Below are 22,296 nucleotides of genomic sequence, written 5' to 3' on the forward strand. Positions count from 1 at the left end.
AGAAAGAAGGCTGCCGGGGCGGCATGGGCTCTTATACCCCGCCTTGCAGGGCGGAGCTACCATACAGCTTGCCCAATAGGAAACATACAATATCTACCAACCGTATTCCAGCATTACTAGGTACTGTAATACCTCTACACAGACTACCACACTCTGGAACATCACTGGTGTTTTTCGTGGGAAAGTTGGGGGGGGAAGGGCGGTTTTTACATCTGTGCTCACACTTTACATTGTGTTCAGGTTAACGGCGAGATCTCAGCCTTCAATCCTCTAAAATGCAGGCGATGGATTGCAAAGCTCGAGTGGTGCTGAGCATCACGCTGTCAGATTCTTTGTGCGATCAAGCTATGATACTTAACGTCCAGGAAGGATCGTTGTCCTACTGGTATCATTGTTTTCACTTCACTTTGATATGGCCTGACAAAACCAACTGCTCCTCTGTGCTCGTTTGTTTACCCTCTTCTTTTTCTTTTTGTCTCGTTCTTTTAATTATAGTTTGGCCTGAATGTGCTTTACTTCTGAGCCTTGTCTCTATAATTCTCAGGCAGCCACAAGTTCAGATTTCCTCTCTTTATGCCACATTGTTACTGCGCATAGTTTTCAAGGCAAGGATGTTCTGAGAAAGTTAAAAATGTTGGTTCGGCCTTCGCTGGAGTATATTGCCTCATTCTGGTCACCAGATTTCAGATGTGACGGTATCGGAGAGGGTGCAGAGAAGGTTTCAAAGATTGCCGTATAATGTGGATAAATGTGAGGTTACCCGCTTGGGTAGTAAAAGTAGGAAAGGCAGATCATTATTTTAATGGGTGTAAATTGAGAGAAGCAGTGCTCAGCTAGGCCTTGGTGTCCTCATGCATCAGTCGCTGAAAGCATGCAGGTACAGCAGGCAGCAAAGAAGGCAAATGGTATATTGGCCTTCAGAGTGAGAGGATTGGAGTATTGTAATAGAAAAGTTTTACTGCAATTGTATAGGGCATTGGTGAGGCCACACCTAATGTGTTGTGTGCAGTTTTGGTGCCCTTAGCTGAGGAAGGATTTTCTTGCTGTGGAGAGAGTGCAGCGAAGGTTTAACCAGGTTGATTACTGTCATATGAGGAGAGACTAAGTCAGTTTGGATTATATTCATTGGAGTTTAGAAGGGTGTGAAGGGATCTCATCGAAATTTATAAAATTCTAACAGGATTAGATAGGGTAGACTCAGAAAGAATGTTCCCGATGGTGGGGGAGTCCAGAACTAGGGGTCATAGTTTGAGGATAAGGGTAAACCTTTTAGGACGGAGGTGAGGTGAGGAGAAATGTCTTCACCCAGAGAGTGGTGGTTCTGTGGAATTCGCTACCACAGAATGTAGTTGAGGTCAAAACGTTGTGTAATTTCAAGAAGGAATTATATATAGCTCTTGGGGCCAAAGGGATGGGGGGAGGTGGGATTCGGTTATTGAACTTGATGATCAGCCATGATCATAGTGAATGGCAGAGCAGGCTCGAAGGGCCGAATGGCCTCCTCCTGCTTCTATTTTCTATGTATGTTACTATGTATAAGGGTGGGTTGGAGAAGTTGGGGTTGTTCTCCTTGAAGAAGAGAATGTTGAGAGGAGATTTGATAGATGTGTTCAAAATTATGTGGGGTCTGGATAGAGTAGATCGAGAAAAGTGTTTGCTTTGAAGGCTTGTGAACCAGAGGACACCGGTTCAAGCAGAATGACAAAAGAACCAAAGGTAACAGGAGGGAGAGCTTTTGTTTCTGATGTAACGTAGGGAGATGGTGGATTAGTAATCCGGAGGCCCAGGCTAATGCACTGGGGTCACGGGTTCAAATCCCACCAGATTTGAAATGCCAAAGTTAGCCTCAGTAATGGTGACTGTGAAACCTGTCATTAAAAACCCACCTGGTTCAACAACCCCCCCCCCACCCCACCCTTTAGGAAATAAAATCTATCATCCTTGTTTAATCTGGGCTCACATGTGACTCCAGACCCACAGCAATGTGGTTGGCTGTTAATTGTTCTCTGAAATGGCCTTGCAAGCAGGGGCTGGTTTAGCACACTGGGCGAAATCGCCGGCTTTGAAAGCATTTCAAGGCAGGCCAACAGCACGGTTCAATTCCCGTACCAGCCTCCCCGAACAGGCGCCGGAATGTGGCGACTAGGGGCTTTTCACAGTAACTTCATTGAAGCCTACTTGTGACAATAAGCGATTTTCATTTCAAGCCAAGTTCAAGGGCAATTTGGGATGGGTAATAAATGCTGGCCCAGGAGTGACAGCCACATCACATGAATTGAAAATTAAGCAGCAAGTGTCTTGATGGCAATGGCAGAGAGTGTGGTAGATTCAATTGTTCTTTTCAAAATAGAATTGCCGAATTATCTGAATCGAACAAAAAAAAAAAGGGCAACAGGGAGAAGGCAGGGGAGTGGGGTCCACCTGATTTATTCTTGCAGGGGGCTGGCAGGGACATGTTGGGTCAAATGGTCTTTGATGGTACTGTCAAAGTTCTGTGATATCCTTATTCATTCTCCATGCACTGCAATATCCTCATTAGCAGAGAATGCCAGTGTTGCTTGCCAGCTCCATCCGACAGGTCATTCACTGTTCTGTACGCATAGTACAGGGAATGTTTGAAATCAGGCTGACAGTATTGTAGATGTTTCCAAATGTCAACTCCTGATTGGAAACTATGGGAAGGCTTGTTTTAATCCAGTAACTTCAAATAGCCACGCTCCATTTTGACAGGTAGGTGAACTCCAAAGACCCAAGGGTTTTGTAGCGTTCAGATTTTTACATTTCTGTTTTCCTGTGAGATCCTCTTCAAACCCCATCCCTTTGAGCAAGCTGTTGGCCAGCTGTCGTCACAGCTCTTTAGTGGCTCAGTGCTGAATTTTGAAGAGCCTTGGGACGTTTTGTTACATTAGTGGCGGTGTTATCATGTGAGAGCACCTTTAAGAAATGGGTGCTTAAGAAATGTACCTTTAAGAAATGGGTATTTAGAAATGGGTGTGTATCTAAATATCTGTAGTGAGAGTACCTTTAAGAAATGGGTGTTTACTACTGCAGTGATGTCAGAGAGTGGGTGGAGCTGGGCTGTCTGTCAGCTTTTTACTTGCATTTTAGGCTGTTTGCTGCAGGGTGTGTTTTAGTTTCGTTTTCAGTGTTGGAGCTGAAGCCAGACTAAGCAGGTGTACTGCTGTTTTCTCTGCCATCAAAAGACTATCTCTTGATCATTTGATGAACTCAGAATTATAAATGTTCTCAGTAGTGAATGCAAACCTAATGTGCTTCTGGTAAAAGGTGTTTCTTTTGTCTTCTGGATGTTGTTTGGGAAGTTATTAAGCATTACTTAGTGTTGTATTCTTTGGGGGTTGTATTTGAATTAATGGTTGCTAAGATGTTCACTGTGTATTAAAAAGGTTAACTTGAGTTCATAGAATAAACATTGTTTTGCTTTAAAAAATACTTTTCCATTTCTGCTGTACCACACCTGTAGAGTGGGCCGTGTGCTCCCCATACCACAATCTGTTAAAAGTTGTGAGTCAGGTTAACTCCATGATACACTTTGGGGTTCTCTGAACCCTGGCCCATAACAGTGTATAAAAGCACGTTGCTATTGTTTTAGTTGAACTTGCATTACAGATGATGAGTGCAATTGTGAAGGAAATATGGAATGCCGGAGGGCGGTAGTGCTGATTCTGGCATGGAGAATGGATAATGGTGTCATAGACCGTAGACAGTACGGGCGAAGATTGTAGCGCTGAAGGAGGTAACAGAAATATGACATCTGAGACAAAAAACACAATAGTATGGATGCTCACAGACTGAAATTAAGAGCAGAAACTCATAGCAGATCCAGGTAGCGTTTGTAGAGATAAGCGGGCCCAGTTCAAAACCCATTTGCTCGCATAGTGTTAACATCCAGCCTGCCATTTCATCAGCAATATCTAAAGTTCTGATTGGCTGGCCCATAGAGATTAATTGCAGTCATACTGTATTAATAACGAAGGGTGAATTTTAAATCCTTGAAGAATGTAATAAGCCATATTAAAACCTGACGTCTCCATATGCTTTATGTGGTAGGGAGAAGGCTGAGGCCTGATAACCTCATTAAATTTAAATCCCAAAAGTTTGGCATCTCTGTGCCTAGTAACAGCAAATTTCACCTTTCATTATTCATAATATGTCTGAGGGGTCATCTGGAAGGCATGATCCTTACCATGCATGCTTTGAAACCACAGAATCTAACTTTTCAGTTTAGTTTGGTTCTGCTGATTGAGATATTCCCGCTTTTTCAGTAGTTTTCTCTCCTGTATCCACTTCTCTGGGATCGGAAACCAGATGGATGCTGAAATGAACCCAGAATCTGTATTCTGTATAATTGAAGTTAGATTCTACCAGCTGCGAGAATTTCTCTGGGGCTCTGGATTATTAGTCTCGTGAGCTAACTCAATGTCATTGTCTCCACAACCCCCCCCCACCACTCTCTATCCAAACACCTCCCCCCCCCCCCCCCCCCCCCGCCCCCCCCACCTTTCCCCCCCACCACACCCGTTGAGAGCAGCTCGCACAGCACAGCCTGAGGATTGACATTGGGAATCATTCCGGCGGAGGAGAGAATGGACAATCTCAGAGAGAGTAAGTGAGGAAGGGGTCGGGGTGAGCTGATGGGGAGCAGGGGGAGAATAGAAGTAGGAGGCAGGAGAGGAATTGAGACAAAAAAAGCAAGGATAAGCATTGAGAGAGGCGTCAAGTTAAGTCGAAGAGAAAGGGAGGATCATGAGATGAATTGGGAGAGGTGGTCGGGAGATGAGGTAGAGAAAGATAAACTGAGACTGAGGGAGAGAGAGAGAGAGAGGAAGATCAGGTGATACATTGAGAGAGGGACAAGGGATGAGTTCAGAGGGACTAAGGGATGAGATTAGAGAGGGTGAGAGAGAGAGAGACCAGGGAATGATGTTGAAGAGAGAGAGAGAGAGAGAGAGAGAGAGGGTCAGACAGATACACGCACATATACTCACATGCACACGCACGGGCACACACACACGAAAGGGAACATGGTTAGAGAGAGAGAGAGCATGGATTGAGGTTGGTTTCCTTTACAGGGTGATAGCCAACCTCCAAGAGCTGCTGGCTGATTAGAGGGCTGGCAGCTCTACAATCTCAGCAACGCCATTGGGAGCGGTGGCCACGACTGGGATTGCATTCAGCTGTGATGATGCAGTGATCCATCTGCCCTTGCAACGAGGTGAGTGGATTTGGGAGGCTTGTCATGGGTCACTCCATAAGACCCTGGAGCAGAAGTAGGCCACTCGGCCCATCAGGTCTGCTCCGCTATAGAGTGAGATCATGGCTGATCTGATATAATCCTCAACTCCACTCTCCCGTCTTATCCCCATAACCCTTGATTCCCTTGCTGATTAAAAATCTGTCTACTCGCCTTGAACATACTTAATGGCCCAGCCTCGACAGCTCTCTGCGGTAAAGAATTCCACAGATTCACTTCCCTCTGAGAGAAGAAATTCCTCCTCATCTCTGTCTTAAATGGGTGATCCATTACACTTTCATTGTAGGGGCTGGTTTAGCACATTGGGCTTTGAAAGCAGACCAAGGCAGGCCAGCAGCACGGTTCAATTCCCGTACCAGCCTCCCCGAACAGGTGCCGGAATGTGGTGACTAGGGGCTTTTCACAGTAACTTCATTTGAAGCCTACTTGTGACAATAAGCGATTTTCATTTCATTTTCATTCCCTCTGGTCCTAGACTCTCCCACAAGAGGAAACGTCCTCTCAGCATCTATCCTGTCAAGCCCCCTGAGAATCCTCTATGTCTCAATCAGGTCACCTTTCATTCTTATGTGGCCTATATTTCGTGCACTGTTTGCAGTGATTCCTGTCTACTAAACATCAAGACAGATGCTAAATATGTTGTAAGGCTATGCTGAAATAGCTAATGTGCATAGAGCACGTGGTCGCATACTGATAATGGCATTGAACAAATGATCCGACAACAGTTCTAATCTCACCACATCAGTTCATAGAATCTGTGGTATTATCAGGTATTACGGTACCTGAGAGGCTGAAGTACCATTGGTTAAACCTAGGGGTTTTACCATTGGCTGTAGAGTATGGTAGCTCCACCCCGATAGGCGGGGTATAAGAACTCGTGCCGTCCCAGCAGCCCTCATTCTGTACCTGAGCTGCTGGGGAATACTTCTAGCTTATTAAAGCTCGTTTTAGTAGTTATTGATCGTTCATCAATTTAATAAGCTAGATTTAAGTAGAAAGAATGCAGCTCCGAATCAAGCCGGAGTGTCTGCAACTCAGTCCCCACGCGGCAAACTCAGCGGCGATCTTTAAGCACTGGCTGGCGTGTTTTAAAGGCTACCTGGATACGGCTGAAGGCATACCCTCGGGGGAGCAGAAACTGCACGTCCTGCACTCAAGGATAAGCCCAGAGATCTACACCCTCAGAAGGAGGCCAAGTGGCCAATCGAGTCTGTTACCGACCCTCTGAAAGAGCAGCCTACCTCTTCCCACACCCTATCCCCGTAGCCCCACCTAACCTGCCCACGGAGAATTGAAATTCAATTAATTAGATAAATGTGGAATAAAATTAATTTGGCGATGAAGGGTGAGTGGTAATGTCACTGTGCTGGTGTTATAACCTACAAGTTTCTTACAGGGTGGGAACAATTGACTTCCCCGTGAACATTGCTGAATATGAGCTCCCCTGTTCAGGAGGAGGGGGACCTCTAAACAACGTAAGGCATTTGTTGAATGGAATCTAAAGCCAGCTAGTTAGGCACCAGCAAGGCACACCTAGTTGGGATATACCGTGTGATGTATGTAATAGTTATTGTAAACGCCAGCTTGGAAGCCTGGAATCAGTATATGGAGCGAATGCGCTACTTTGTCAGGGCAAGCAGTATCTGGAGAATGACCGCAAGGCAGTCATTTTATTGACTGCCTGTGGCGCACATATGTTCGGAGTGATACGAAACCTTCCCTACTCAGCAGCGCCCAACATTCAATCCTTTGACCAACTAGTGGGGCAGTACTTTAATCCAACTCCTACCATTAACGTACAGCGGCATTGTTTTAATACTGCGGAGATGACCTGGGGTGTGTCCGTCACGGAGCATTTGTCCAGGTTGTGCAAGACTGCAGAGTTTTGCGAATAAGGCACTGTCCTGCAGGAAATGCTGTGAGACCGTACAGTATGCGGCGTTAACAACCCCGCCACCCAGAAGAAACTATTGGTCGAACCTTCCCTAAATCTACAACAGTCCATACAAACTTCGCTGTCCCGGGAAAGCGCAGAGCGAGGAATGCAGGAGAGGCAAGGCACAGAAGTAAATGACTTGGGGCACGCCCCCTTTCCGGGATCCCTCCCCAGACAGTTATCCTGCACTGGACTGAGCGGCGTAAAGGCCCGACCTGCTGGTCGAAGGTTGAGCCATCGCAATGGGAAACTTCCCCGGAATTTGCTGAAGGCGAGCTAGGTCGATGCAGGGTGTGTGGCTGCCGGCTCAGGCGAGAATGCAGACCGCAGACTAACCAGACATCCAGATGCTCCGGTAGGGGTAGGCATTAACCTAGAGCCGGTGGGCTGGATTGTCCGATCCGGCGGCCACTCAGTGCAACATGGCGCCGGCCGCGCGGGGACGCTGCCTGCCAAAAACTGTCCCCCTGTAGCCAGCCTCGCCACCCCCCTCCCCTCAACTGTGGCGGCACTGGAATCAGAGGTTCCTGAACGGTGTGAGCACACGCTCCCCACGCCATTGGGGACTCAGCCCATCGGGGGCGGAGCCTCAGGGAGGGCCTCAAATGATGTCCTGAGGCCATCCATATGGCGTGCGGCGTGCTTCCCGAGTGTGCCGTTTTTGAGGGGGGGGGGATCAACGCAAAAATGGCGCCACCCCTGATTCCGGCGTAAATGGGGATTCTCTGGCTGACCGCTGAATGTGATTTTGGCGTTGGCGATCGGAGAATCCCGCCCTGTACCTTCCACCTGGACCAGCCTGAAGAAGATGACTGAATGTAGTTTAATTGCGTTGCAGCGCCCCAGGTGACACCTATAAGAATTATGGTGCAGGTAAATGGCTATTTGCTGGACTTGGAACTGGACACTGGAGCAGAGGTTTCTATTATGGGACAGACACGTTTGACTGCATTAACAGGGCAAACAGGATTTGAACCGAACCGATACCAAGGCTAGGCTGGCCACCTTGAACATTGCAGGTACCACCATGACTCCATTGGTTTATGGCCATCAATCGGGGCGCCTCCCACTCATCATGGTCAGGGGACAAGGACCCAGCTTATTGGTCCATGATTGGTTGAGCCATTTACAGCTAAATTGGCAACGCATGCTCCAGATGGGGTCCGGCGTCTTAGGCAAAGTGTTGGGCAAGTTCCCCAAAATATTTCAATCCAGACTGGGCAAGATAAAAGGGACCGTAGGTCACTTTCATGTTGACTCGGGAACCCAATCTCGGTATTTCCGGGAACGCCCAGTCCCCTATGCATTGTTGGAAAAAGTAGTAACTGAACTCAGTCAACAAGAAAATCTGGGTATCATCAGGGCAGTGTGCTCTGCGGTTTGGGCGGTGCCGGTGGTGCCAGTGTTAAAACCAGTCAAGACAGTCCGGTTATGCAGGGACTATAAGCTCACCCTGAATACGGCTTCAAGGTTGGATCGCTACCCATGCCTCGTATTGAGGATCTTTACTTGAAGTTGACGGGGGGATGTTCATTCACTAAACTCAATGTGAGCCACGCATATTTACAGCTTGAGTTGGACACACCCTCCCAGAAATATCTTACAATAAAAACACACAAGAGCGCTTTACGAGTACACACTATTGCCTTTCGGTATGTCCTTTGCCTGTGCTATTTTCAAAGACTGTGGCGGTTTGTTTAGATGACGTGTTGCTCATGGGAGTGATTGAACAAGAGCACCTGGAGAACCTTGAGGCTGTACTGAGGCGTTTCTGAGTCTGGTGTCCGCTTGCGGCTGGCGAAATGTGTGGTTTAGCTCGGTCACTGGGTGGACTGCGAAGGCTTATACCCCGTCGCAGACAAGGCGCGTGCCATTCAGCAGACCCCCACCTCGACGGATGCCCCAGAGCTTCGCTCATTTTTAGGACTTAACTATGATGGCAAGTTTATCCCAAACCTTTTGACCATGTTGTCCTGTCTTAGTATGATTTTCTATGACATAGGTGTGAACGTGCGCCACAACCGGGAGCTGTGAGGGGGTTGCCCTGTTCATAAGAACATAAAAACTAGGAGCAGGAGTAGGCCATCTGGCCCCTCGAGCCTGCTCCGCCATTTAATGAGATCATGGCTGATCTTTGTGGACTCAGCTCCACTCTCCGGCCCGTACACCATATCCCCGAATCCCTTTATTCTTTAGAAAGGCATCTATCTTTTTCTTAAAAATGTTTAAAGAAGGAGCCTCAACTGCTTCACTGGGCAAGGAATTCCAGAGATTCACAACCCTTTGGGTGAAGAAGTTCCTCCCACACTCTGTCCTAAATCTACCTCCCCTTATTTTGAGGCTATGCCCCTTAGTTCTGCTTTCCCCGACCAGTGGAAACAACCTGCCCGCATCTATCCTATCTATTCCCTTCATAATTTTATATGTCTCAATAAGATCCCCCCCGCATCCTTCTAAACTCCAATGAGTACAGTCCCAGTCTACTCAACCTCTCGTCATAATCTAATCCCCTCAACTCTGGGATCAACCTAGTGAATCTCCTCTGCACTCCCTCCAGTGCCAATATGTCCTTTCTCAGGTAAGGAGACCAAAATTGAACACAATACTCCAGATGCGGCCTCACCAACACCCTATACAATTGCAGCATAACCTCACTAGTCTTGAACTCCATCCCTCTAGCAATGAAAGACAAAACTCGACTAGACTTCTTAATCACCTGTTGCACCTGCACACCAACTTTTTGCGACTCGTGCACCAGCACACCCAGGTCCCTCTGCACAGCAGCATGTTTTAACATCTTACCGTTTAAATAATAATCCATTCTGCTGTTAATCCTCCCAAAATGGATAGCCTCACACTTGGCAACATTGAATTCCATCTGCCAGACCCTAGACCATTCACCTAACCTATCCAAATCCTTCTGCAGACTTCCGGTATCCTCTGCCCTTTATGCTTTACCACTCATCTTAGTGTCGTCTGCAAACTTTGACACATTGCACTTGGTCCCTAACTATAAATCGTCTCTGTAAATTGTGAACCACTGCGGGCCCAACACTGATCCTTGAGGGACCCCACTAGTTACAGGTTGCCAACCAGAGAAACACCCATTTTTCCCCACTCTCTGCTTTCTGTTAGTTAACCAATCCTCTACCCATGCTACCACTTTACCCTCAATGCCATGCATCTTTAGTTTATGCAGCAACCTTTTGTGTGGCACCTTGTCAAAAGCTTTCTGGAAATCCAGATATACCACATCCATTGGCTCCCCGTTATCTACTGCACTGGTAACGTCCTCAAAAAATTCTACCAAATTAGTCAGACACGACCTACCCTTTGTGAACCCATGCTGCGTCTGCCCAATGGGACAATTTCCCTCCAGGTGCCCCGCTTTTCCTCCTTAATGATAGATTCCAGCATTTTCCCTACGGTTAAGCTTACCGGCCTAGAATTACCCGCTTTCTGCCGACCTCCTTTTTTAAACAGTGGTGTCACGTTTGCTACTTTCCAATCATCTGGGACCACCCCAGAGTCTAGTGAATTTTGATAAATTATCACTAGTGCGTTTACAATTTCCCTAGCCATCTCTTTTAACACTCTGCGATGCATCCCATCAGGGCCAGGAGACTTGTCTACCTTTAGCCCCATTAGCTTGCCCAATACTGCCTCCTTAGTGATAACAATCATCTCAAGGTCCTCACCTATCATATCCTTATTTCCATCAGTCACTGGCATGTTGTGTCCTCCACTGTGAAGACTGACCCAAAAAACCTGTTCAGCTCCTCAGCCATTTCCCCGCCTCCTATTATTAAATCTCCCTTCTCATCTTCCAAAGGATCAATGTTTACCTTAGCCACTCTTTTTTGTCTTATATATTTGGAGAAGCTTTTACTATCTGCTTTTATGTTCTGAGCCAGTTTACTTTCATAGTCTACCTTACTCTTCTTTATGGCTTTTTTAGTAGCTTTCTGTTGTCCCCTAAAGACTTCCCAGTCCTCTCGTCTCCCACTAATTTTTGCCACTTTGTATGTTTTTTCCTTCAATTTGACACTCTCCCTCACCTCCTGAGATATCCACGGTCGATTTTTCCCCTTTCTACCGTCTTTCTTTTTTGTCGGTATGAACCTTTTCTGAACACTGTGAAAGATCGCTCGGAAGGTTCTCCACTGTTCCTCAACTGCTTCACCATGAAGTCTTTGCTCCCAGTCTACCTTAGCTAGTTCTTCTCTCATCCCATTGTAATTGCCTTTGTTTCAGCACAAAATACTAGTGTTTGATTTTACCTTGTCATCCTCCAACTGTATTTTAAATTCCACCATATTGTGGTCGCTCCTTCCAAGAGGATCCCGAACTATGAGATCATTAATCAATCCTGCCTCATTACACAGGACCAGATCTAGGACCGCTTGTTCCCTTGTAAGTTCCATTACATACTGTTCCAGGAAATTATCCCGGGCACATTCTATAAACTCCTCCTCAAGGCTGCCTTTACCAACCTGGTTAAACCAATCGATATGCAGATTAAAATCTCCCATGATAACCGCTGTACCATTTCTACATGCATCCGTTATTTCTTTGCTTATTGCCTACCCTACCATCCTGTTACTATTTGGTGGCCTATAGACTACTCTCTATCAGTGACCTTTTCGCCTTACTATTCCTGATTTCCACCCAAATTGATTCAACCTTGTCCTCCATAGCACCAATATCATCCCTTACTATTGCCCGGATGCCATCCTTAAACAACAAAGCTACACCACCGCCCTTACCGTCCATTCTATCCTTTCGTATAGTCTGATACCCTTGGATATTTAACTCCCAGTCGTGACCATCTTTTAACCATGTTTCAGTAATGGTCACTAAATCATAGTCATTCACGATGATTTGCGCCATCAACTCATTTACCTTATTTCGTATACTATGAGCATTCAGGTAAAGTACATTTATGCTGTTTTTGATATCTTTGTTATGAATCCTAACGCCTTGATCAGTAACTTTTCGCAATTTATTTTTCCTCTTACCCTTTCTCCTAATTTTCCTTGTCTTTGAACCCATACCTCTACATAATAACCTGTCACGTAACCTGCTGCCTTGATCTCCATTAACCATTATACTGTCCATAGCTTTACACTTCCCTTCCCCCCAACTTGCTAGTTTAAAGTCCTTGTGACCAACCTATTTATCCTATTTGCTAGAACACTGGTCCCAGAATGGTTCAGGTGAAGACCGTCCCAACAGTACAGGTCCCTCCTGCCCCAGTACTGACGCCAATGTTCAACATCAACTACGTAGATGCTTTGTACCAGATGATTGGGTGCATATTTGAAACTTTGCAGATGGTGTCCAGTGGGTGTCTGGGACGACCCTCCGCCAGACAGGGCCATTTTAAAAATTCAAGTCCAAGTCCAAGTTCGGATCCTCCGAAACCATCACGATCACGTTGCGTCCAGGTGACCAATTCTTCAAACGTTCCCTCGAGAGCATAAAGTTTTCATTCAGCTGACTCGGATGCTGAAGCAACCCATAACGGGGCCCCAAGGGAATCAAGACACCGAGATGACGGAGGTCGTGGACACCGATTCGGAAATGGAAACTCAAACGTCGGAAAGCGCCCTCCTCCCCCACAGACATCAGAGAATTCTTGTGGGGGAGGGATGTTATGACCTGCAGGTATCTTACGTGGTGGGAACAATTAACTTCCCCGTGAACCTTGCTAAATACAAGCTCCCTCATTGAGGGAGTGGGGGACCTCTAAAGAATATATAGTTGTAGGTTATATAAATCTGGCCAGTTTGACTGGCAAGGCAGACCCAGTTGGAATCTACCGATGTATATAATAGTTATTGTAAATAAACTTGTCGGTGTGGACTCCTTCGTGGCCTTATAAAAGCTGGAAATCCAGAGGCCCAGACTAATGCTGTGGGACGACACAGGTTTACACCCAATCCCGGCAGCTGGTGAAATTTAAGTTCAGTTAATAAATCTGTAATTGAAAGCTAGCCTCAGTTATGGTGACCATGGAAACTATCATCGCTTGTCATAAAAACTCATCTGATTCACGAGTGTCCCTTTCAGGAAAGGAAAATTGCCTTCCTCACGACCTGCATGTGTCTCTGGACCCACAGCAATGTGGGTGACTCTTAACTGCCCACTGAAATGGCCCAGTAAGGCACTCAGTTCGAGGGCAATTCGGGATGGGCAAAGAATGCCAGCCTTGCCAGCGATGCCCACATCCCATGAAGGAATAAAGAAAGAAAACCGGCGTCAGTGGCAGTGACCATAAAGCTACCATTTAATCAAAAAATAACGCGTGGTCCACTTTTAGGGAAGAAAATCCGCCTTCGTTGGTCTGGCCTGTAAGCTAACTTACAGTAATATGTTTCACTGCTCGCTTCTCTCTGAAATGGTCGAGCCAGTCATTCAGTTGTATTCAAGAAGGTGGCGCATCGCCAACTTATCAATGGCAGTTATGGGTAGGCAATGTGTGCTGCCCTTGCCAGAGACACCCAAATCCTGCGAATTAATCAAAGAAAATCTTTCAGACAAGGGATATACATGGCAATATTAACTAGTGCCATTGAGCAAGTGTGAGGGAATCATACACAGCTGTGTTTAGGCCGAGGGATGGAACATAAGTTGTGAAGAGGTTAAAGGCATCTACAAAAAGATCCGGATAGGTTAAGTGAGAACTGGGCGAAAACCTAGCAAATAGAGTATAATGCGGGAAAATGTAAAATTGCCCATTTTGGCAGGAAGAATCAAAAAGAAGCTTATTTGAGAGATTGCAGAGCTCTGAGGTACAGAGGGATCTGGGTGTCCGAGTGCATCAATCGCAAAAGGTTAGTATACAGTAATAAGGAAAACTAATAGGAATGTTATCATTGATTGTGAGGGGAATTGTATACAATTCTCCTCAGAAAGGTTATACTTCATTTGTACAGGGCACAAGTAAGATGACATTTGGAGTGCTGTGCACAGTATTGGTCTCCTTATTTAAGAAAGGATGTAACTGTGTGGGGAGCAGTTTAGAGAAGGTTTACCAGTCTAATATCTGGAGTCGATGTTGGCTTGTAGCCACTGGAGTTTAGAAGAGTAAGAGGTGACTTGATTGAATCATATAAGATCCTGAGAGATATTGACAGGGTGGATGTGGAGAGAATGTTTCCTCTTGTGGGAGAATCTAGAACTAGCGGTGACTCTTTAAAAATAAGAGGTTGCCCATTTAAAACAGAGGTGAGGTGAGACTTTTTCACTCAGAAGGTGAAGTAAGTCCTTAGGTCACTCTTTTGAATAATTTCCATCAATCCTTTAGGCCATGCGTCCTCAATCACAATGCTGTAACTCGCTGCGTCGAATAAAAAACTCTGAGTTCCCCTCCAAGATTTACTGCCAATTACTTTAAATCAGTGTTCTTTGGCTAGTGATCCTCCCACCAGTGTGTGGTAGTCACCACTGTTGTATATATCACATACGAGATGTAATACAGCAAGGCTCCTGTACTACAGGTATGGGGGTAGATCCCTGCCTACTGGCTCCGCCCAGTAGGCGGAGTATAAATGTGTGTGCTCACCGAGCTGTAGCCATTTCGGCAGCAGCTGCAGGAGGCTACACATCTCTGCTTAATAAAGCCTCGATTACTCTCTACTCTCATCTCGTCGTAATTGATAGTGCATCAATTTATTAAGCAGAGATTTTATAACGATGGACCTCTGCATCAAGCTGGATCGCCTGCAGCTGCATCCTCAAGCAGACAACGCCAAGTCCGCCTTCGCACAATGGCTACCTTGCTTTGAAGCCTACATCGGATCTGCGACAGAACCACCGTCAGAGGTACAGAAGCTCCAGATCCTGTATACGCGGCTGAGCTCCGATATCTTTCCCCTCATCCGGGACGCGCCTACCTATGCTGAGGCCATGGCGCTACTGAAAGAGAACTGCACTCAGCAGACCAACAAGCTCTACGCCAGGCACCTCCTGTCCACGCGGCATCAACTCCCCGGTGAGTCTCTGGATGATTTCTGGCCTGCCCTGCACGCCCTGGCGAGGGACTGCGATTGCCAGGCCGTTTCGGGCGTTGAACATTGCAAACTCCTAATTAGGGACGATTTCGTTACGGGCATAGGGTAGGTGTACATCTGCCAGCGCCTCTTAGAAGGGGCTACCCTCGACCTCGCGGCGACCAAGAAACCCGCGATCTCACTAATGGTCGCCTCCCGTAATGTACAAGCGTACGCCCCAACAGCACGACACCCCTCTCCTGGACATCGTGGACCCCACCAGCGAACACCCCATCGTGGACCCCACCAGTGACAGCACCCAGCCAACCCCAAGCCTGCGCCGTGCGGCAGCCAGCCAACCCCGGGGGACCTAAGTGTTACTTCTGCGGACAGACAAAGCACCCCCAGCAGCACTGCCTGTCGTGGAGCGCACTCTGCAAGGCCTGCGGGAAAAAAGGACATTTCGCTATGTGTGCCAGGCCCGCTCGGTCGCCGCTGCAACCAGGCCCATTGTTCCTGCACCCCCCACGTGCGACCCGTGGGCGCTCCCATTTTCGCCCCCGCAACCCACGTGCGGCCTGTGGGCGCCGCCATCTTCCTCGCCTCGGACCACGTGCGGCCCGTGGCTGCCGCCATCTTGCTTGCCTCAGGACACATGGGGCCCTTGGGCGCCGCCATCTTCCCCCCATCAGGACTCGTGCGGCCCATGGGCGCCGCCATCTTTAACACCGACCGCCACATGCGCCCCGTGGGCGCCGCCATCTTCCACGCCTCAGGACCCCTGCTCGTCGGGCACCTCATTGGGCCGCTCATCGCCTGCCGACCAGCCAGGGGCCTTCCAAGACCAGCTACAGATCGCCTCCATCATGATCGACCAGTCCCGGCTGCACAACCTTGCAACCGCGTCGACGACGGTAAAGATCGATGGGCACAAGATATCATGCCTTCTTCGCCGTCCCAGGCCCCGATATGATGTCTGCCACCGTCATCAAAGTACTCAACACAATCTTCGCCCTGTTCGGTTTCCCCGCCTACATCCACAGCGACCGGGAATCCTTCTTTATGAGTGATGAGCTGTGTCAGTACCTGGTCAGCAAGGGTATCGCCTCGAGCAACACGACCAGCTACAACCCCCGGGGAAACGGGCAGGTGGAGCGTGAGAATGGGACGGTCTGGAAGGCCATCTAGCTGGCCCTACGGTCCAAAAATCTCCCGGTCTCCTGCTGGTAGGAGGTCCTCCCCGACACCCTTCACTCCATCCGATTGCTACTTTGCACGGCGACTAATGCAACCACCCAGGAACATCTCCTTGCCTTCCCCAGGAAGTCCAACGTGGCTGGCGGCTCCAGGACCTGTTCTCCTCCGCAAGCCCGTGCGACTCCACAAGGCGGACCCGTTGGTCGAGAGGGTATAGCTACTCCATGCAAACCCGCAGTACGCCTATGTGGCGTACTGTCCTCCCCTTGGACCCACCTGGGGATGAAGATGAGGTCTCCACGCTCCCGGAGTCACCGGCGACCGAGCCGACACCTGCATTGCCACTGGGACTGCGGCGCTCACAACGGAGTATCACGGCACCTGATCGGCTGAATTTGTGAACTTTCCCCAAAATGTTAACCTTAAAATGCATGTAAATAGTTTTCCACCACCCCCGCTGGACTCTTTTTTAACAGGGGGTGAATGTGGTAGTCAGCACTGTTGTATATATCACATACGAGATGTAATACGATAAGGCTCCTGTACTACAGGTACGGGGGTAGATTCCTGCCTGCTGGCTCCGCCCAGTAGGTGGAGTATAAATGTGTGTGCTCACCGAGCTGCAGCCATTTCGGCAGCAGCTGCAGGAGGCTCCACATCTCTGCTTAATAAAGCCTCGATTACTCTCGACTCTCGTCTCGCCTTAATTGATAGTGCATCATAGTGGAAACAACTTTTCCCGATCTGCTTTTTCAGAATCCCACATAACTCCAATTGAATGGGTCATAAATTGCTTTAGCATGGCAATAATTAGTGTCTACTGTGTTATACTTGCCCTTTTTCTGCTTTATCACACTTATGTTTTGTCCTGTAAATTGCTGAAGGTGGGAACTGATAAGGTCAAAACCAAGGCAACAGGACATCCGAGTCCTGAATGAACAGGGCAAGCAACTGTAACCAATTACATTGGAGCTTTGAGCAATAACCAACACAAGCACCAAGAATGGAGCGGCGAATTCAGTAGCAAATCAGGAGCAGAAAAATAAATAAAGAGAAGGAAAGAAAGATTGGATGAAGGGAGAGGGAGAGACAAAAAGGAAATGAAAACAAATTTTCTTTAAAATTTTAAACATTCAATTTCTTTGAATCTCCCAACACCAATTGAACTCTGAAGGAATGAGAGCCCACACTTGTAATACTTAATTTTCAGTGGCATTAATTAATACTTGTTAAAAGGGTACTTATGTTACTAATCACCAGCCCTAATTATCTGTGGTGGGTTTATTTCTTTTCTACCGGACAAATACAGCAATGTCACACCATTTGATGCATTTCAATGGCGAGGAAGACAGCAAGGTGCAGCTTTCACAAAGCTAACTCGGGAATACTTTTGGAATTTGGTTTTCGCGGTGCATCTGAAGTTGCTATATCACTTGCGCTTAAACAACAACGAATGCGATGGACCAGATTGTCATTTGTGATGGCAAATTCTGACCCTGTAACTGCAGAACTGCAAAGACTGTTGCAAAGCACACATTGTGCTTAATCTTTTCTATGAATGACTCGAGTCACCAGTGTAGGATAGCTGCCCACTGCACAGGACTCTTGAGTAGGCAACAGAATGAGATCTATCAAAAAGTTAAGAAAATTTGCTTGAGGAAACGTCGGTAGATTGATCGAAGAAGGAAGGAATGAGAGTATTACGTCCAGTTCTGGGTGCCACACTTTTAGAAATATGTGAAAGCTTCAGAGAGGGTGCAGAAATATTCATGAGAATGGTTCCAGGGTTTAGGACCTTCTGTTATCTAGATGTAGATCATAGATCAGAGAATTTACAGTGCAGAAGGAGGCCATTCGGCCCATCGCGTCTGCACCCTACCCAAGGTCCACACCTCCACCCTATCTCCATAACCCAATAACTCCACCCAACACTAAGGGCAATTTTGGACACTATGGGCAATTTAGCATGGCCAATCCACCTAACCTGCACATCTTTGGACTGTGGGAGGAAACCGGAGCACCCGGAGGAAACCCACGCAGACACGGGGAGGACGTGCAGACTCCGCACAGACAGTGACCCAAGCTGGGAATCAAACCTGAGACCCTGGAGCTGTGCAGCAATTGTGCTAACCACTATGCTGCCGTGCTGCCCTAATGAGTGACTCAGTGTTGAAGTAATGGGATGACTTCAGCTACTGGAGCAGAGAATGTGATCTGATGGAGTTAGATGCCAAGGAGTGGGAGGAGGCTCAAGTGGAGCATTAACCATGGCAAAGTTCACTTTGCAGACTGGATTTAACTCCATGCGATGATGGGTCTCAATGATGCTGAAAGAAAAATGCACTTATCTTTGCACAGAGTGTCAATATGTTAATATTTCTTTTGACAAGCTGGAATGGCTTTGATTTGGATTTACTTTGATGAATACATTCAGCTCTGAGGATACAGAGAGAGAGTGACCTTTTCAAATAATTGAACATTTTCTCTGCAGTAAAAATAATTGGCCCTAGTTGGATCAGAACAACAGAGAATGTTCAGAATGAATCACAGATGCATGGAAGATAGATTTTTTTAAAAAGTGTTGCCGAATGCTGACAAATCAGTTGACATGTGAAAAGACAATAGATGGGCTGATGTTCTGCATGAAGATCAGAACTTGTTATCTTTGTGTTTATGAGGCAAGAAACAGAGAATTAAACATCCCTCTTCAAAAGACACAAAGGTGCTGTTCCTACTACCACCACCCGGCTGGTGAAGCTGATATGAGAAGTGTAATTATTTTGGAAGGTTAGCCACTGTTGTCAAGCAGGGAAATGTGGCAGTCAGTTTCCCCACTGCAATATTCACCGAGACAGCTTCGGTTCAGCATCTCATTGAGAGGGCTAGAATACAAGACCAGGAATGTACTTCTGAGGCTATATAAGGCTCTGGTCAGACCCCATTTGGAATATTGTGAGCAGTTATGGGCCCCGTATCTAAGGAAGGATGTGCTGGCCTTGGAAAGGGTCCAGAGGAGGTTGGAAAATCCCGACCAGCATCTCTGAAGGCGCAATGCTGCCTCTGCATCGAACTGAGAGCATCAGCTTAGATTTTGCACTTGAGATACTGGAGCGGGATATAAATGCATTTCCCAGCAGAAGTCACTGGATAGAGATCTTAACAAGGCCCCTCCAAGGTAATTCTAATTCTGGCCAAGGCAAAGAGCAGGATCCCAACTGAACTGTAGCAACTGGATACAGATTAAAGCCAAAAAAGCCCTTCTGTTGCTAATCCTGGGTCACGTGTGCGTGGCAACTAATGAACTCCTTTTCAAGATTAAAATCATGTTTTTGGGAGGGTCGGCACATCTGCTCTTCATGAACACTGTCAAATGTTCAAACTAAAACCGGATTTGAATGTGTGATTGCTACAGGGTCAAGCCATCGCCCAGCTCTGCTCCACCATTCCAGATGTGACTGTGTTCGGAACCGCCTCCTCCTTTAAACATGAAGCTATCAAGGATTCCATCACTCATCTGATTGACAGGAATGCTGATTATGTGCAGGATGTGAAAAGGTAAGACATTGAACATAGAACATTACAGCGCAGTACAGGCCCTTCGGCCCTCGATATTGCACCGACCTGTGAAACCACTCTAAAGCCCATCTACACTATTCCCTTATCGTCCATATGTCTATCCAATGACCATTTGAATGCCCTTATGAAATGAAATGAAATGAAAATCGCTTATTGTCACAAGTAGGCTTCAATGAAGTTACTGTGAAAAGCCCCTAGTCACCACATTCCGGCGCCTGTTCAGGGAGGCTGTTACGGGAATTGAACCGTGCTGCTGGCCTGCCTTGGTCTTCTTTCAAAGCCAGCGATTTAGCCCTGTGCTGAACAGCCCTTAGTGTTGGCGAGTCCACTACTGTTGCAGGCAGGGCATTCCACGCCCTTACTACTGTCTGAGTAAAGAACCAACGTCTGACATCTGTCTTATATCTATCTCCCCTCAATTTAAAGCTATGTCCCCTCGTGCTAGACATCACCATCCGAGGAAAAAGGCTCTCACTGTCCGCCCTATCCAATCCTCAGAAGGTAAGGAGCTCGAAAAGACTGGTACCCAATGCTCAACATCCACGACTAGCACTGTTGGGGAGAGCTCCACCAATAGGCTCTGTGGATAACTAGTGCAGCGCTGAAGTATATGAAGACCAGAAATGGTTAGGTTTAATCCTTGGTCAGTGCTCAGCTGGCTGGTCTCAACAGGTATCTCGCTGCCATGAGCCGAGAAAGGGAATCTATTAATTGGGCTTTCTATTCCAGATCACTATCCAATGAAAACACCCCACCCCCTCTCACACCTCACCTCGCCCACCACTCTGCTCTAACCCACACCCTGCTTTCCCCACTGCTGACAAAGATTGCGTATGCAGATGTTGGGTCAAGCTTGACGGCGATGCCTTCCTAATTCAAAGACCTTACAGACATCCAATGCTCTGCCTCAAACACGAGGAAGTGATTAACCTGGCTGAGGAGCTGCCCAGTCACAGATGGTGCTGTCCAGAGATGCCACTGTACAACACAGGTGTCCAACAGACTTTGTGCATCTGTTGTCTGTGTGCAGATTCTTAGCTAGAGGTCCTCAGGTTTACACCCTCACCATCAATCGTTGCTGTCAGACCAGGGGCTGGCAAATGGACCCTGGCAGAAGCTATTGATTGGCTTTGTTTAATGTGGGAACCTTGGGGCGCCATCATTGCCCATATGCTCTTGAAGGATGATGACCAGTTTTCGGTGACGTATTGAAGCATAGGCGTTGGGGCCATTTTGCCAATGCAACCTTCTTCCACCTTCGCAGCCGGTAAGACACACAATCTGCCTCGCTTGTTCTGCTATTTACCTTTTTTTTTGCATGTACTTTGTCTGGCATCTGGCACTTTTCCTCCACCTTGCTGCCATGGGAGACCCTAGCAGGGGCAAGGAGCTCTCAAGGGCACCACTCAAGGGATGATTGGAGCTCAAAGATCTCTGCATCACATCAAGGTGGCAATGAACTGCCAGCTTGCTGTGTGTGGGTGAACTGTGCTCAGTTGTGAGTCAGACACTTCAGACAACAATCGGGACAAAGAGGAAATTTAATGAAGGAGGTTCACACTGGTCTCAACGGTTCTTCACCTGGGCTTATATTCTTACCTCAGTGAATGCAACGTGTGATTAGGTATTTAAGGAGAGGCTCGGTAAGCATTTGAGGAAGAAGGGACTAAGAGAGTTATGCTGATCGTTGAGGGGGAGAAGGCTTGAGTGGTCCAGGAAGACTTCGTAAACAAGGGCGCAACATTTGCTACCCTCTAATCTTCAGGCATCTCTCCTGTGGCTGTCTGTAATTCAGATATTTCAGCTAGGGGGCAAATATCTCAGCCAGGGGCTGGTTTAGCACAGTGGGCTAAATAGCTGGCTTGTAAAGCATACCAAGGCCAGCACCGTGGGTTCAATTCCCGTACCAGACTCCCCGAACAGGCACCAGAATGTGGCGACTAGGGGCTTTTCACAGTAACTTCATTTGAAGCCTACTTGTGACAATAAGCGATTTTCATTTTTCAAGTTGTTCATCCAAACATTGCACCAAATTGTTTCCCTGACTTGCATCAGCCTATGCACCTCAGCAGAGACAGCATGCAGCCACTCGTCTTATTTGTGTCCCTGTCATGTTTTGTACTCAATTGTTTTGACGACAAACAATATTTTTTTCGCATTACTTTGAACAGAGAAAGTCTTTGAGAGTCTTGGAGGCGAAACTTTAAAATGGCAGTAATGTGGAATTCTTCATTCAAGCACTCAAGGATACAAAATGTATTTGTGTTTGTTCGTAGGAAGTAGAGGGAGAGCAACCCGGGTGCAACATGGATTGAAGATGC

The 22,296-nt window shown here is 47.2% G+C and overlaps 1 protein-coding gene across 1 annotated transcript in view; it reads left to right on the forward strand.

The window, feature by feature from the left end:
- The window catches only part of LOC140430373 (synaptic vesicle membrane protein VAT-1 homolog-like), a 196,671-nt gene that overhangs the window by 43,995 nt on the left and 130,380 nt on the right, over nt 1-22,296 (forward strand). Inside the window, exon 4 of the mRNA XM_072517832.1 lies at nt 19,812-19,954. Within this exon, the coding sequence (XP_072373933.1) occupies nt 19,812-19,954 (143 nt within the window). The remainder of the gene's footprint in view (nt 1-19,811; nt 19,955-22,296) is intronic.

Source organism: Scyliorhinus torazame, chromosome 10, assembly GCF_047496885.1.
Source record: "Scyliorhinus torazame isolate Kashiwa2021f chromosome 10, sScyTor2.1, whole genome shotgun sequence".
Lineage (NCBI taxonomy): Eukaryota > Metazoa > Chordata > Chondrichthyes > Carcharhiniformes > Scyliorhinidae > Scyliorhinus > Scyliorhinus torazame.